Raw genomic sequence first — 15,065 nt, 5'->3', positions numbered from 1 at the left:
TATCAAAATTCATGCTCTGAAAGGACACCCATTAGAGCTGGTGTCCCTCAGGGCAGTATACTTGGGCCAATTTTATACAATATTTTTACTTCTGACCTTCCTGATGTACCAGAAGGAAAAGGTAGATATATTTGCTGATGATACTTTGCTTTCGGCCATAGGTCGAAATTTACGGGTGGTACGTAGTAGACTAACTAACTAAATTTAAATTCCTTTTTGAATGACTTGAAAATGTGTAAAATTTCTCCTAACGCTTCCAAAACTCAACTTATTTTATTTCCCCATAAGCCAAGAGCTGAATTTTTAAAACCAAATGAAAATCATTCCAGAACTTTTAATAGGGTTTCATAAGAATGGTCTGATCACGTAAAGTACTTGGGACTCACACTTGATCGGAATCTTACTTTTAAAAATCACATTGAAGATATTCAGTCTAAATGTAATAAATACTGTGAATCTCATTATTCTCTTAGCAACAGGAATTCGAGACTGTGCCTGAGGAATTAGATGCTCATCATTAATGTATGCAGTTTCGATTTGGTCTAGCTGCTGCGCGACGAGGAAGAAAACCATCCAGAGAATTCAGAACAAGGCTCTTTGCGGCTTCCACCTTGGCACAGCACAGAAGATCTTCATCGGATTGCGGGCAATGAATCGATCGAAGAGATGGCCATCAAAATCATCTCCAACTTCAGAGGCAAATCGATGCAGTCTTCCATCGCAGAGATTCGTTCTCTCTATAATCAGTTAAATTTTAGGATAGTTTTACGTTTTAGTTAGAAGTTTTAAATATTTTTGACATTACAGGATGTTCTCCTACTTAAAAATACTTGATTGCGCTCAGCAAATTTAAGTCGGATAAATAAATTTTAGTGATTAATAAACTTTAGGGCTTTGGACACTTCATAATTGAACTGAACACCCAATTTATTGTAATAATGTAATACAAATGCAATGATGAATTGATACGAATAAAGAAATTAAAAAAAAAAATTGCTGTCGAAACTGTAGCAAAATTCGAAAAAATATCCTTTTTAGTTTAAGAGTGATCTAAAATAGGTCTCAATGGTGGTCCAAAATAGAAACATGGTGGTCCAAAATACCGACCAGAGAAACTTTCGAATACAATAGTTTCTTTAGTGCGGCTAAAACCTTGTTGCATTGCAACGAACGGCGATATGTTTCGATAGAAAAAAGCCTTGATCTTCGTAATGAATGGATAAAGTAGCAATAAATTGAAACATATGATTTTTTATATCAAGAAATTGCATCGCCACTTCTCAAATCGGTCCAAAAAAAAAAAATTCGTAACGTAAATCCATATACACTAATAACATGTTTTTAACGTTTCTCGGATATAACTTTCAGTGAATATATTTGGGCTAACGTTGTCCCAGACCCAATAAATCGATTAGAATTTTTCGAAATCTGACATAAAAATGGAAAGCATCACAATTCACACATTCAAACTATCTGCATAGAAATAACGACCAATAAAATGCGACATCCAAAGCCTGGTGTCATCATTTCACAGGTCACAAAATCGGGGAGAAAAAAAGCCTGAATGAACTCGCTTCATACACTTTCGACGCATCGACGCAATCTCGTCCGGTTTTTTTTTGCTTCTGCAGATAAATACTATCTAGGCGTAAATCAATTATCGCTTCTATCGATAGTCGATCAATTGTTGGAGCAGCAACAACGCTCGCTCGGCACCATCGCAATCCGGTCAGCCGGTTTAGTTCCGATGGCCATTGGCCGATGGCGATGCATGACAGGTGCAGGTCACCGATTGTTGGACCGGATCGCAATAAAATTTCTAATGTTATCGCTATCGCCCCTCACAGTGGGATTGGTTCGCTTACCCCACTATTCTGAATCGTTCGTCCTATGTATTTACAACTTGAGGTTTAACCGCTGGTGGTCGCCGCGTTGGCACTTCGGTCGATTCCGACGGGCCGTGACCAAGTGCGGGAATCGATTTTCCCTGAAGAGGATGCATATACTGCAGGCGTCTGTAGTTAGGTGGCGGGTGAATGAAGTGAAGTGGTTTATTGTATCTATTTCCCATCAATGCACAGTGGTGCAGAACATCAATCTAGCTGTACGAAATTAATAGCGCCCAGGGATGAAGAGATAGACATTTGATGTCTTCAGCAACATTGTTCAGTTTTACATGGAGCATATTCTTGTATCAAAATTTTTGCCGAGGGGTCCACCAATAGCGAGATAAAAATGCTAACTTTTTTGTTTTCCAAATTAGGGCTTTGATGTCTTCGACAAAGTTGTTTATCTGATCAAAATACATAAGTTTGTTGAAGATGTCAAAGTTCTATCACATCACCCTCAGGAGTTACAGTCAAAGTAAAAAAAATCTCTTGAAAAAACAGTTTTTTGAACCTGACACGTTGTAGATTGGATAAAATGGTTCGCTGTCTTTGAAACAAAGTTGTAACAAGCCACGATCTACAATTGTCTCATACATTATGATGGGTTTAGAAGTTGCTGAAGCTCTATAGAAAGCATTTAGTGTATTTTATTGGCAATTTTGGAAGGCTCGTCCATCGAAAAGTGCACATTTTCGCAACACCCCCTTTTTTGTGATTATTTTTGATGATAAGCGGAACCATTTCCATTTGAAATTAGCGGGGAAATCGGTGGAACTAGTAGAGATTTGAATGATTGAAAATACACATTTCATGTAAAAATTACCTATTTTGCTTATAGAAAAAACGTTAAAAAAATTTAATTTATTGATAAAGTGTTGCTGTTTTCTTTTATATATTTTGTTTAATTAAAAGGCATTTAAATTCGATTAAAACTTATGACTCAACGAAAAGACAAAAGCAAATTGCATGTAAGATTAGTTACTTGGATACAGTTACTTGGAACCAGTTGAAGCAGTTATATTGTAATGGCAAAATTCTATTATTCATTTATATGATATCAAATACTAATTTAGTGCTCTACCAAATTTAACAGATCCATTCATTTTTTTGGGGTTTAAATGATTTGAAAAATTAAATTTAAATGTCTTTTAATCAAACAAAATATATAAAAGAAAACAGCAACACTTTATCAATAAATTAAATTTTTTTAACGTTTTTTCTATAAGCAAAATAGGTAATTTTTACATGAAATGTGTATTTTCAATCATTCAAATCTCTACTAGTTCCACCGATTTCCCCGCTAATTTCAAATGGAAATGGTTCCGCTTATCATCAAAAATAATCACAAAAAAGGGGGTGTTGCGAAAATGTGCACTTTTCGATGGACGAGCCTTCCAAAATTGCCAATAAAATACACTAAATGCTTTCTATAGAGCTTCAGCAACTTCTAAACCCATCATAATGTATGAGACAATTGTAGATCGTGGCTTGTTACAACTTTGTTTCAAAGACAGCGAACCATTTTATCCAATCTACAACGTGTCAGGTTCAAAAAACTGTTTTTTCAAGAGATTTTTTTTACTTTGACTGTAACTCCTGAGGGTGATGTGATAGAACTTTGACATCTTCAACAAACTTATGTATTTTGATCAGATAAACAACTTTGTCGAAGACATCAAAGCCCTAATTTGAAAAACAAAAAAGTTAGCATTTTTATCTCGCTATTGGTGGACCCCTCGGCAAAAATTTTGATACAAGAATATGCTCCATGTAAAACTGAACAATGTTGCTGAAGACATCAAATGTCTATCTCTTCATCCCTGGGCGCTATTAATTTCGTACAGCTAGATTGATGTTCTGCACCACTGTGCAATGAAACAACCCGCACCGAATAGTTCAACGGTGATGATACTGATGGCACGATCCAGTCAGCCAGCATCGCCAGTACCTACAATTGAATCGATAAGTGGAGCGCGAGGCTCATTGGTGAATGGTAATGAGAACAACATAACTGATGACCTGCTGATTCCGGGGAAAATTCTTTAGTTTATGTTCAGATTCACTCAATTGTAGTGGAACCTATCATCGAGACGCTTAAGTAATTGCATTTAATATGAGTCCCTTTGAATGACCTCGCGTTAAGAGAAGTGGAAATGGTTGCACAGTATCCATGACTATGTAATTCAATGAGCTATTCCGGATTGAATTACCATTAAACGACGGAAGAGTCATTGACCATATCCAGCTATCAAAATGCATACGCAATGCTCTAAGTAGGGAAGAGTGGAGTAACTTGGGCGATGGGGAAACGTGGAATATTCTGTCAATTTTATTCAATGCAATACAGACGAACATCAATCGTTTATAAGGAATTTTGCCAAAACGTTCGCAAGTCAGGTTTTCGTAACTATTCGATCATACATAAAGCTCATTTATTCTATCACCTGCAATTGTTTTCAAATAACGAAATGAGTAATGAAATACTAGTTTTGGGTCAACTCATAAACTTCGCATGTTATTTGGTCAATTTGGATTTGATGGCCCACGATTCCCCAAAAAATATTGCTTATTTTGAAACATTCAGATCTTGAGGAAAATAACTTATTAGAAATTTGAAAATATTGCTTTATGATACGTTAGAAATGTAGAAAACAAAAATTTTTTCTCATTTTATCTTTTTTTAAGTTATGGAGCATACAAAAAAGTGGCCCATGATTTCGCATTCTCCCATATAATTTTGATGTTTCGGTTCCACAAAACTGTCCAATTTGAATAATATTCAGTATTTTCCTGCCTCAATTGCCTGCTTAGTCGTCAACATAAACACAGGGGAACGTATAGTCCATATTTGAAATCTGATAATAATGTCTATGGTTTTTTTTTAATTTAGAAGCCTCGATGATCGATTTTTTCCGATAAGAACCAATTTTTCATATTTGTTTTTCGTTCAGAAACAAATTTGAATCTCAATGCTTTTGTAAAGAAATTTCAAACTAGAACTATAGGGTGCCCCATTATGTCTAAGCACGATTTTGATACGCTTATTCCAGATAACTTTTAAACAGCTGATTTCAGCTAGGTGTTGTTGTTTAAAGTTAATCTCCAAACTCTGTGTATCGTGAGCACCACTTTTATAAATTTATGTGAAAATGAGAAGATTTCCTCCGGAAAAGCGCAAAAGCATCGTGCACAAATGGTGTAGGTACTATCCCCAATATTTCGCTGAGTCAGTTGGCGAAGATGAAAGAAGTATGCATTGGAGCGGTCCAAAATGTAATTCGAAATTATGGAGAGAAAAGCAGCTTCGCGAACAAAAAAAAAAGTGGGCGTAAACCGGGTCCGGGGGACAAAACTTTGGACTGCTTACGTGGCCAAAAACGTGGATCCCCTCTCAGCACTGTCCATCGGGCCAAGGTAAGATTGAATCTAAAGACATATAAGAGGCAGAAGAAGCCGAAGCCGAGTCAAGAACAAGCTGCTTCCGTCAAACCAAGAGATCGTAAAGAGTACCGAATGAGATGCATCCACCAAATTGTTCTCAAGTTAGACCGATTAAAACTCTTTTGGCTTTTACTAAATTGTATTTGAAAAAACATGTGAAGCCTGCACCTTCTATCGAAAACTTCTCAAAAGACTGGAAAAAGTGGCCAAAATTAGCGCAAATCAGTCTGTGCTGAAGCCAAGGCCGTGCGAACGGGGAGATTTTTCCCAAGTAAAACTTTCAGTTCAAGAAATGAATTCACCGTAGTAACGGAAAATGAATTGATCCTAAATTGTGTTTAAAAATAAATGTTAACAAACATGTTACAAAAATGGAAATTCAGTTTTAGGCAAGTCACTCTAGGCCCTAGACATTTCATTTTTCGAAACTATATGACTTTCACGAACTGAAACTAATTCGAAATGTAAATTTGCAATGAAATAAACCTTTAGAGTTGCAACTAAAACCATGACTGTACTGTAAGTAAACAAATCCAGAATTTGAAACCAACAATTTATATTTCAAAATTCATTCATCGCATACTAATCTAACACATTAACAAGTTGGTAGTCATGTGACAGGTGACAGGTGTCTTCTAAGATCTTCATTCAAAAATGTTTTGATAAATTGCAAAAAACCACAAAACTCACTTTTTCCGGGGTGCTAAGACATTAAGTGCTTATTTTGGCAGGCCTGAATCGAAAAATGCAACATTTGAAAATAAGTAAAAAAAATGAGATATTTCTGCACATTTTTGACAAAACTGTAGAAACATTCCTCAAAACCGCATTTAATTTTGACTACTTTCAAAAATGTTATTAAAGTAATCTTTTTGTTTACTTTTCCTGATTCCGTAAAATCGGAAATTTTTACGAACTTTAACAACAATTATAATCACCTTAAATTTTAGATACTTCTTAAAGCAAAAATCAAATCTTCATGCAGGTTAAATCGTCTTTATAAAGGTCAAAAATGCTTTTTATGCCCAAGCAACCAAAAGTCTTATAGTGACTTAATCGTGTGCATTCAAAGTTCACATTTGGCTGAATAAAAGGTACTCGAGAGAAAATAGCAACCATTTTTCGTCAGTGCTCAATTTAGACTTCTGTCCGAACATGACAAGTCCATAGAAGTTTCATAGAACATTTTTGTGGGTTTTAAGCGACTTACAGGAATTGAAAATCATATATAACTATCGTGTTTTCAAATGAACTTCCAACGAACTTTTAAGTTCCGAGTGGAACTTCAAAAGAACTTATAAGTTCAATGTGGAACTACGTGCTCATAGATTTGAGTTTCCTCTAAGAGCAAGCGAAAATTATGCGTCCTTTTTTTCAGATACATTTTTAAGAATTGCGATTGTTTTCTCCCATCAAGAATCTAAAAGTTACAAAGTTATCGTTAGTAGATAATTGTTTACGACTGGTGAAATTGTATAACGGGAAGGTTTTCGGCTTTTTCAGTCAGTTCACGGATCCAAAACACCTTCTTTTCTTATTCCGACGTTTCGTTCTTTATTTGAACTTTTTCACAGGAATCTACAACAAACATATAGTGAAACTAATTGACAACTAAAAGGTAGTTAATTATAAACTTACAGAGAATTGTGTTTCTTTGTCTGGAGGATCATTAGAGATTAAATTTACATACACTAATTGGACACTTTTTACCATCAAAACGCTAGAAATATTAAAAAGAAACACTTAGATAAGGAATCTTTTTTAAAAAAAGTATAAAAAATATTAAAAAAGGGAAATTTACTGTCTAGAGAAAACTCCAAACACGAAAATCAAAACTTCGAAAAAACAAAAAACACTCCGATCACTAGTTTGTAGCACTACCAAATGATGTTGTTGATGTGGCGATTTCGCTCTGCTTCGGTGTGTTGATCTTAGGTCTATTTCCTTTTTTAATAGTGTTGAGGATCCCGGAATATGTGGAACTGAGATGGTCAACATCGGATCTCTTGTTAACTGTTTCATCTGTGTTAATAATGTGACAAACTTCCAATATGGGTAGCGCTGATTCTCGACGGCTTTCATCAAGAATAACAGCACCCTTCAAATTGAAGCGATGTTCCGTTTCTATGCAGTGTTGTAGTAGAGCTGTTTTTCCTTTGAGATCCGAGATTTCTTGTTGTTTCCTTGGGCTATTATTGATGGCATATTCATTCAAAAGTTGGTTCAGTTTGTCAAAGGAAAAACAGCTCTACTACAACACTGCATAGAAACGGAACATCGCTTCAATTTGAAGGGTGCTGTTATTCTTGATGAAAGCCGTCGAGAATCAGCGCTACCCATATTGGAAGTTTGTCACATTATTAACACAGATGAAACAGTTAACAAGAGATCCGATGTTGACCATCTCAGTTCCACATATTCCGGGATCCTCAACACTATTAAAAAAGGAAATAGACCTAAGATCAACACACCGAAGCAGAGCGAAATCGCCACATCAACAACATCATTTGGTAGTGCTACAAACTAGTGATCGGAGTGTTTTTTTGTTTTTTCGAAGTTTTGATTTTCGTGTTTGGAGTTTTCTCTAGACAGTAAATTTCCCTTTTTTAATATTTTTTATACTTTTTTTAAAAAAGATTCCTTATCTAAGTGTTTCTTTTTAATATTTCTAGCGTTTTGATGGTAAAAAGTGTCCAATTAGTGTATGTAAATTTAATCTCTAATGATCCTCCAGACAAAGAAACACAATTCTCTGTAAGTTTATAATTAACTACCTTTTAGTTGTCAATTAGTTTCACTATATGTTTGTTGTAGATTCCTGTGAAAAAGTTCAAATAAAGAACGAAACGTCGGAATAAGAAAAGAAGGTGTTTTGGATCCGTGAACTGACTGAAAAAGCCGAAAACCTTCCCGTTATCGTTAGTGGTGCAGAACAAAATAAAACTCATTTATAAAACCGTACTTTATCACGAGCTCAATTTGGCTTTTATGTACTCTTGTTGCCATAGATTCCGCAGCACTTCATTGTCGGATGTTTTTGAAAGAACTTGCTGATCCACCGTTTGGGTTTTTTTCTTTTTAAACTAGAATTTTGAAAAAAAATGTTAGGCACACATTTCACAAAAAGCAAAACCAAACTTTGAAAAACTTGCGTTTGTTTTCGAATCTTGCTGGTTTGGAAGAAATAAATGGATCATTAATGAATACAAATGTTTATATTTTTTATATTTGGCCTACTTTGAAAAGGTGATAATCATGAGTCAACTTTAAATTGATGTATGAAATCACTTCAATATAAGCATTGTCATAGTACTGAGGTAGCGTGTTCAGTTCTCACCAAGAAGGTCCAGGTTCAAATCTTCAAACATACGCATTGTTCAAGTAAGTATGAAATTCATTTAAAGAGGGTCCTGCACAGATTTGAGAAGGTGATAGATTACAAATTAAGTAAAAATTTTGTGGACGCATTATTTTTTTTTTGCTTTTTCTGTTTTATTGATGGTTTCCTGAAAAAGCTGAATAGCCTTCTATTTAACTTTGATTCTAGAACTTAAAAGTGTGGATAAGAACTTAAATTTTCAGCTGAATAGAATGCTATACAGCGCTCGAGCAGGGCTGAGTAAGCTTTTAAGAGACTGTTTTATGGAACTTTTGGTTACTTGGGAGATGACTTTCAAAAATTAAAAAAGGAGAATTTTACATTTTTGGATAAGTGTATTTTTGCAAAAAGAATATCCAAGCAAAATAATATTCCTTGATTAAATAAAGTTTAATAAAAAATTCAGATTTTTTTTTAAATTTCGTGTCGATTTCTTAAAACATCAGTAATGATTGATTTCATTCAAATCCGATTCATGTTTAAACTCATAAACTCCATACAGCACCAGAAAAAAAGGTGATACACAAAATCTGACAAATTGTTTATCAATCAATAATTGTTTATCAATCCTTAAAACACTAGCAAAAGAAATGCTATTCTCTTGAGTTATTCATTAAATTCTATAAAGAAGTTTTTAAAATGGTAAAAAAAATTATTGGTAAAATTTCCTTTAAAAATGTTTTAAAAAAACTTATTTTTTGTGCCTTCATATTTTTTTCATATTTTGAAATAATTTAACCGTATTTTAAAGTAAAGTTTTTCAATTTACAAATAAATTGACTATTTTTTTTGTAAATTATTCTTTGTTTTTCCATTCAGAGTTCAGACATGCTTGTTAACACATATCATTAAACTCCTTCCGGTTCAAGTGATTTCCCGATAAATTCATTCCTTGTACCGTAAAACGGGGTAAGATTGATCACTTTTTATCAATATCAATCGATTATTTTTTCTGTCAAAGGTAATGTGGCATGTTTCATATTTTTTAAACTAGGACTGGACTCCTTTGAACGTAAAACGTGGTTGTAGAAACTTATTAGACATCATTCAATTTAATTTAAAAATCAATTTAATCTTTGTTTAGAATTTGATGCTTTGGGGTAACATTGATCAGTCTCTATTTTGACGGTTTTAACGAGTTTTCTTGATAATAAAGGATACAAAACACCTTCATTATATTTACAAATGCTAGTAATTGAAAGGGTTATCATACGAACTCTTTTAAGAGTACATGTACTCTTTTTCGATCGAGAAATGGGCATACTCTTCTTTTTGTGAAATTTCATCAAATGTAATTTTTTTTGTTGAAAGACATTTGATCAGAAAATCCTATGTATATCTTTCATTTTATGAAGTTTTATCACATTTTATGCAAAAACTACGGAAGGAATAACAGCTTTCAACAAATTACTTTAAAATCTTGTTTTTTTTTAACATGCATATTTAGTCGTAAAATAAGCGCCTATGAGTATGCAAACAGTAATCATTAAGTACACAATTTAGGTACCTAATAGGCTCTCAAATCTCAAATAACGATTGTAAAAGTAATGTACGCGTCAATAAAAAATGGAAATGGATCGTATTATAACGTTTTTTGTGGTTTCTCAGCATCCGTTACATCTAAATACTGCTATCTTTTCGAATAATCAACTTTTGCATAATCTCAACAAATTAAACTCGGTTTCTAATCACAGTAGAACCCCACCTATTCAAGGTAGTCGGGGCCTTCAGGGCGCGTACATCCTTTTTCTTCTTTTTAACATGTCTTCCGGGCGCAATGCTTGATAACACTGAGTAACAAAAAAAGATTTTTTGAAAATAGTCCAGGGTTTTCCAACTGAATTAGACTAATATTGACGCCCTGAGTCCGAAAATGACCATGGTTTTGTTCAATCAGGCCAGGATATTAGAATACTGTATCTCAAAAAGTTGACCTGATACAGCAAAATCAGTGTGATATTCTAACTCAGGACACAAAAATTAGTCTAAATCAGCTGAGAAACCCCAGACTATTTTTTGGCTGTCACCCAGTGTAATCAAATGGATCTTGTTATCTTGTACCAACCTGAAAGCTGGGAGCTCAAAAAACCGGAGTTATATCGTTTTTCCTGACTTTTTGGGAAAATGATATCAATGTTCTCTTTTTGGTGTAGTGAGGTCTGGTAACCCTAGTTGATAAACTGAACCAGTTCTTGTGTAAAGGTCGAATAACAATTAAAATCGGAAGATAGACAATGATGCTGCATAAATGAAGGGGCTAAATTTTTTGACATTATTTATAAAATTTAAACAACAAAAAAAAAAAGTGAAATTTTGCCTTCATTCAATACTGTAGGGCCCTCGCACTTCTCCCCTTTAATTTTTCCCTTAAAACTTTACCATTTGATAGGGTTTCTAGACTTTTGTCCTAGACTGGCTTACTTTTGTAAAAAGTCCCTTTTTTTGAATATCAAAAATTTACCTCAAAATACAACAAAAACTATACCAAAACTATAGATTTACTAAGGAAAAAAAATGAACTATGACATAAATCAACCTACTGCTTATTAACGCTTTGATTTCACCAGGAATGCTGTTTGTTTGCGAGCCTTAAAAAATAGATATTTCAAGCTTTTGAAATGAGATTTTTACTTACATTTTAAATTTTCCGAAACAAACCAAGTTTTTCCCAATTTGAAACTCAACTTATCAAACGAAGAAAACAGTTTTGGGTTGTTTTAACTTTAGACTTGGTTATTGATGATAATGTAGAAAAATTTTATGTTGATCAAAGCTACCCCGTTTCACGGTACTGACAATTTTACTTGAAAAAAATCTCAATTGGGGGCGGCTGGTTAAACCTCTAAAACCCCACCTTGTTCGCATGGCCTTAGCCGTCAATGTCAGGTTACTATTTTGGTCATGCTTGTTCTCATGAAACAGTTTGTAATTGTCTGAAGAAGAGAATTCTAAAAAATTGTCTAAATCTTTTATTCATTGAATACCGAAAGGCGCTATATTCTTATCTTAAGAGAACATCGACTTTTTTTTTAACCAAACAATCATTGGATTAGTTTTAGATTTTGGATAAATACTGGTAATCAGCAATGATCATGATCTACTTAAAAGAAAAAAATACCTTTAAGAACTCTAGGACCTAGAGTCCATTTTCTGCAAAAAAAAATCTTAAGTTTATATAATACTCAAGAATTTTTTGCATTTATTCAAATATGCCAATCGTTAAAGTTCATTTAATACTCTAGCGATTGGCATATTTGAATAAATAAGAGACACATTGAAGAAGTGATGAAAAAAGATCTTCAAGTCACATTTCGTGAAACTTTTTTAACAAAGTCAATAATTCAAAAAAAAATTTGTTAAATTTATTTGAGCTAATAGCATATATGTTTTCCTTCCATTTGGCACATTTTTCTAGAACATGTAATCTTTGTAAGACATTCAAGTTTCAAGATATACCCAAGGAAGAAGGTCACCCTAGGGATCAAGTCTCTTCATTATTCGCTATTGAAAATTTGTTACTTTCAATATGACAATATGAATACTAGTAAAGATGTCAACCTCGGTTATTCCAATGTTTATTACTTTAACTAAACTTGATTGCACAAAACTGGTTTAAATTAAATCCGCTTAGGTTGAGTCCCTTCTCACCAACCGTACAAGATGTGGTCCATCAAGTTTGAGCGTAATCTCAAACTTGAACCGCAGATCCGATTGCTTCAGATCCGTTTGCAGCTCATAATTTTGCACAATCCTCAACAACATGATGCGCATCGAATTCCACGCGTAACGGGATCCAATACAATTACGCAGCCCGGCAGCAAACGGAAGATAGGCATGCGGATGCCGATCTGCAACCGCCTGTGGACTAAACCTTTCCGGATCGAAGCGTTCCGGATCCGGTCCCCAGAAGTCGGGTCGCCGATGCAGGGTGAACAGACAGTACGCGAGGATTTGCCCTGGTGGAATTTCGATGTCGTCCAGCTGAATGGTGGTGGAAGTTTGTCGAGCTCCCATCGGAACTGCTGGACACAGGCGTAGGACTTCTTTGATGACCATTTCGGTGTATTCCAGTTGCTTCAGGGTGTCCTGATTGACCTCCACTGATGGATTGTAGAATACCTCGTTCATTTCCTCTAAAACCTTGTTCTGAACCTCGGGGTACATCGCAAGAAACAGACATGTGTAGGCCGTAGTAAGGGCTGATGTATCATGAGCCTAGTTGAATAATTTTGTTAGGCTATGAATTTTTGAACTAATTTGAAAATTTTAAACATACCGAGCTCATGATAGTATACAAATGATCTGGAATCTCTTCGTCCGGAAAGCCTTTGCCATTTTCGTTTTTGATCGTCAGAATCTGGTCCAGAAAGTTGAGAGACTTTCTGAGGGTTTCTTCTTTATCAATGGTAGTATCATTTTCTTCACTCTTCAGCTCCCGCTTTCGTTCCCGAATAATCTATAAAAATATTCAATATATCATGAGGCTTATCGCAAAAACAACTTTCTCCAGATTTTCACCTTATCCGTGAAATCGTTACAAAGAAGTCTTGAGTGCTGATCAATCTTGTATTCCTTCGAAAAGCGATAGATGAAGCCTAGATGCTGATTTACATTGAGCATTCTCTCTCCTAGGCAAGTCATTACTCTGAAATCATTGAAATAAAAATCATACTAAACATTAAATATCATCATATAATATCATACAAAATGTTTAAAAAAAACTAGTTCTTACACTTCCAAGTTGTGAACGTATTCCTTCTGACCCGGGAGTTCACTAGCATTTCGACCCATGGTTGTGTTGTAAACAATCTCCAGAGTGCATTCGCCTATGTACTTCATGATGTCAATTTGAAACCGACCATCAGCAAAAGGGGCAAGTCTGCTGGTTAATTTCCTAGCGCGAGCATCCATGATCGGTACAAACCCGGTCAGCATCCGAGTATTGAAGGTGGGATTCAACATTTTCCTTGAGTGACGCCATTTCAGACCGGCTGAAAATAATACGTTGAATTGATCATGTTCTAGCATTTTTTGACTTGAATTCTTGACCGCAGAATTGGCAATGTTTTTTTTTTCAAATTTGCGGAAAAATTTTAAGGTCTTTTAAATATGCTACAGGTTAAGAGAGTGAACTCACTAAGCGACACAAAGCACGAAAAGAAAAATTTCTGAATATAACCATAGCTTAAATTCTACAAAATCAATCACACTTGTTATGGGATTGCAAAAATGCAAACGATAAATGATTGAAAAACCTTTAACTTACATACTTACCTCTTTCGGTAATCAATCCTCCTCCGAGTCCCATGAAATCGTAAAAGAACGGCTTATCGTGGAGATCATCTCGTCCGAAAAGTTCCTTAAGTAGATCCGGATGATTGACGAAAACTATCGGCACCGGACCCAGCATCAGTTTGCCCAAACGGTCCACTTGGGCAAAACTTTCGACAACGGCCCAGAATGCCTCCCGGGTGGATTTACGCACAAACTTCAAACAGTGACCAACAACTGGCCAAGCGGACCGGATTGTAGGAATTCGACGAGCATATCGATTACTCCAGACCAGTTTGAGCCAAGTAATTAAGCCTAGGCTTAGGCCGAACAGGATCAGCAGCAGCATCTCTGACCGATTCTGAAAACTCGACAATTGACGTTCCGTCAATCAACCGTGTCCGATTGAAGTTAGAATTGAACTACACTTTGCTAATGCTCGTTCAAATCTCACGGCAACATCGGAATGAATAATTTTTTTGCACTGGTTGGAAGCCTTCGATTAATTAGTAATAAATCTTCAATCTCACATTGTCATCTTTTGACAGGGGACGTTCATATGGGGGAGAGTCTAGAATTAGTGTATGCGAGAAAAAAAAAAGTTGTTTGCTAACCAGTAGCATAAACTTGACCTGATTCGGAATGTTCATCATTCAAAACTGAAGGAAACTGAAAGCAAATAGAAATTCAATTTTTTGAAGTCGACATTGTGTGCATTGCTAGACCAAGCTCATGAATTGTCGAATTTGAGTTATTGATTTTTTCCCACCGTACCACCCACTCCCCCTCTGCTCAGAGGGGCATCTGGAGGAAAAAAAAGTTGAACTTCTCTTCAATCATTCCGATTCAAGACCTAAAATTTGAAAAAAGATAATCAATCAAACGTTTAAAGAACGTAAAATACATAACTATAAGTGCTTCCATACAAGTTTGATGACAAAACTCTCGTTAAAAAGAACAAAACAATCAATGTGCTGAAGTCCGATTTTCAGTCGAAAATTCAAATTCTTATTGAAACTTTAAAGTTCCATTATAGATTTGAACGGCCTTCTGTTCAGCTCACAAGTTATCGTTTAATCAGTAAA

At 35.0% G+C, this 15,065-nt stretch overlaps 1 protein-coding gene across 1 annotated transcript; it reads right to left on the bottom strand.

Moving 5' to 3' along the window:
• Positions 1–12,336: 12,336 nt before the first annotated feature.
• Positions 12,337–14,372, bottom strand: LOC129753788 (cytochrome P450 4V2-like). The gene is made up of 5 exons (XM_055749635.1): positions 13,984–14,372; positions 13,442–13,700; positions 13,228–13,354; positions 12,986–13,165; positions 12,337–12,924 (listed from the first exon to the last, which is right to left on the bottom strand). Exons 1-5 carry the CDS (start codon positions 14,327–14,329, stop codon positions 12,337–12,339), a joined length of 1,500 nt encoding a protein of 499 aa, XP_055605610.1. The 5' UTR covers positions 14,330–14,372.
• Positions 14,373–15,065: the final 693 nt, after the last annotated feature.

Source organism: Uranotaenia lowii, chromosome 3 (assembly GCF_029784155.1).
Source record: "Uranotaenia lowii strain MFRU-FL chromosome 3, ASM2978415v1, whole genome shotgun sequence".
Taxonomy (NCBI): domain Eukaryota; kingdom Metazoa; phylum Arthropoda; class Insecta; order Diptera; family Culicidae; genus Uranotaenia; species Uranotaenia lowii.
Note: the sequence above shows the minus strand (reverse complement) of the source record. Positions and strands in the feature narration are given on the sequence as shown.

Bases quoted from the DNA above. Each gene is read 5' to 3' on its own strand.
- LOC129753788 (XM_055749635.1), bottom strand. From the start codon at position 14,329: ATGCTGCTGCTGATCCTGTTCGGCCTAAGCCTAGGCTTAATTACTTGG. The intron at 13,701-13,983 runs GTAAGTATGTAA...TATTATTTTCAG, and splicing joins AGGATTGATTACCGAAAGAG to CCGGTCTGAAATGGCGTCAC. The intron at 13,166-13,227 runs GTGAAAATCTGG...ATATTTTTATAG, and splicing joins GTAACGATTTCACGGATAAG to ATTATTCGGGAACGAAAGCG.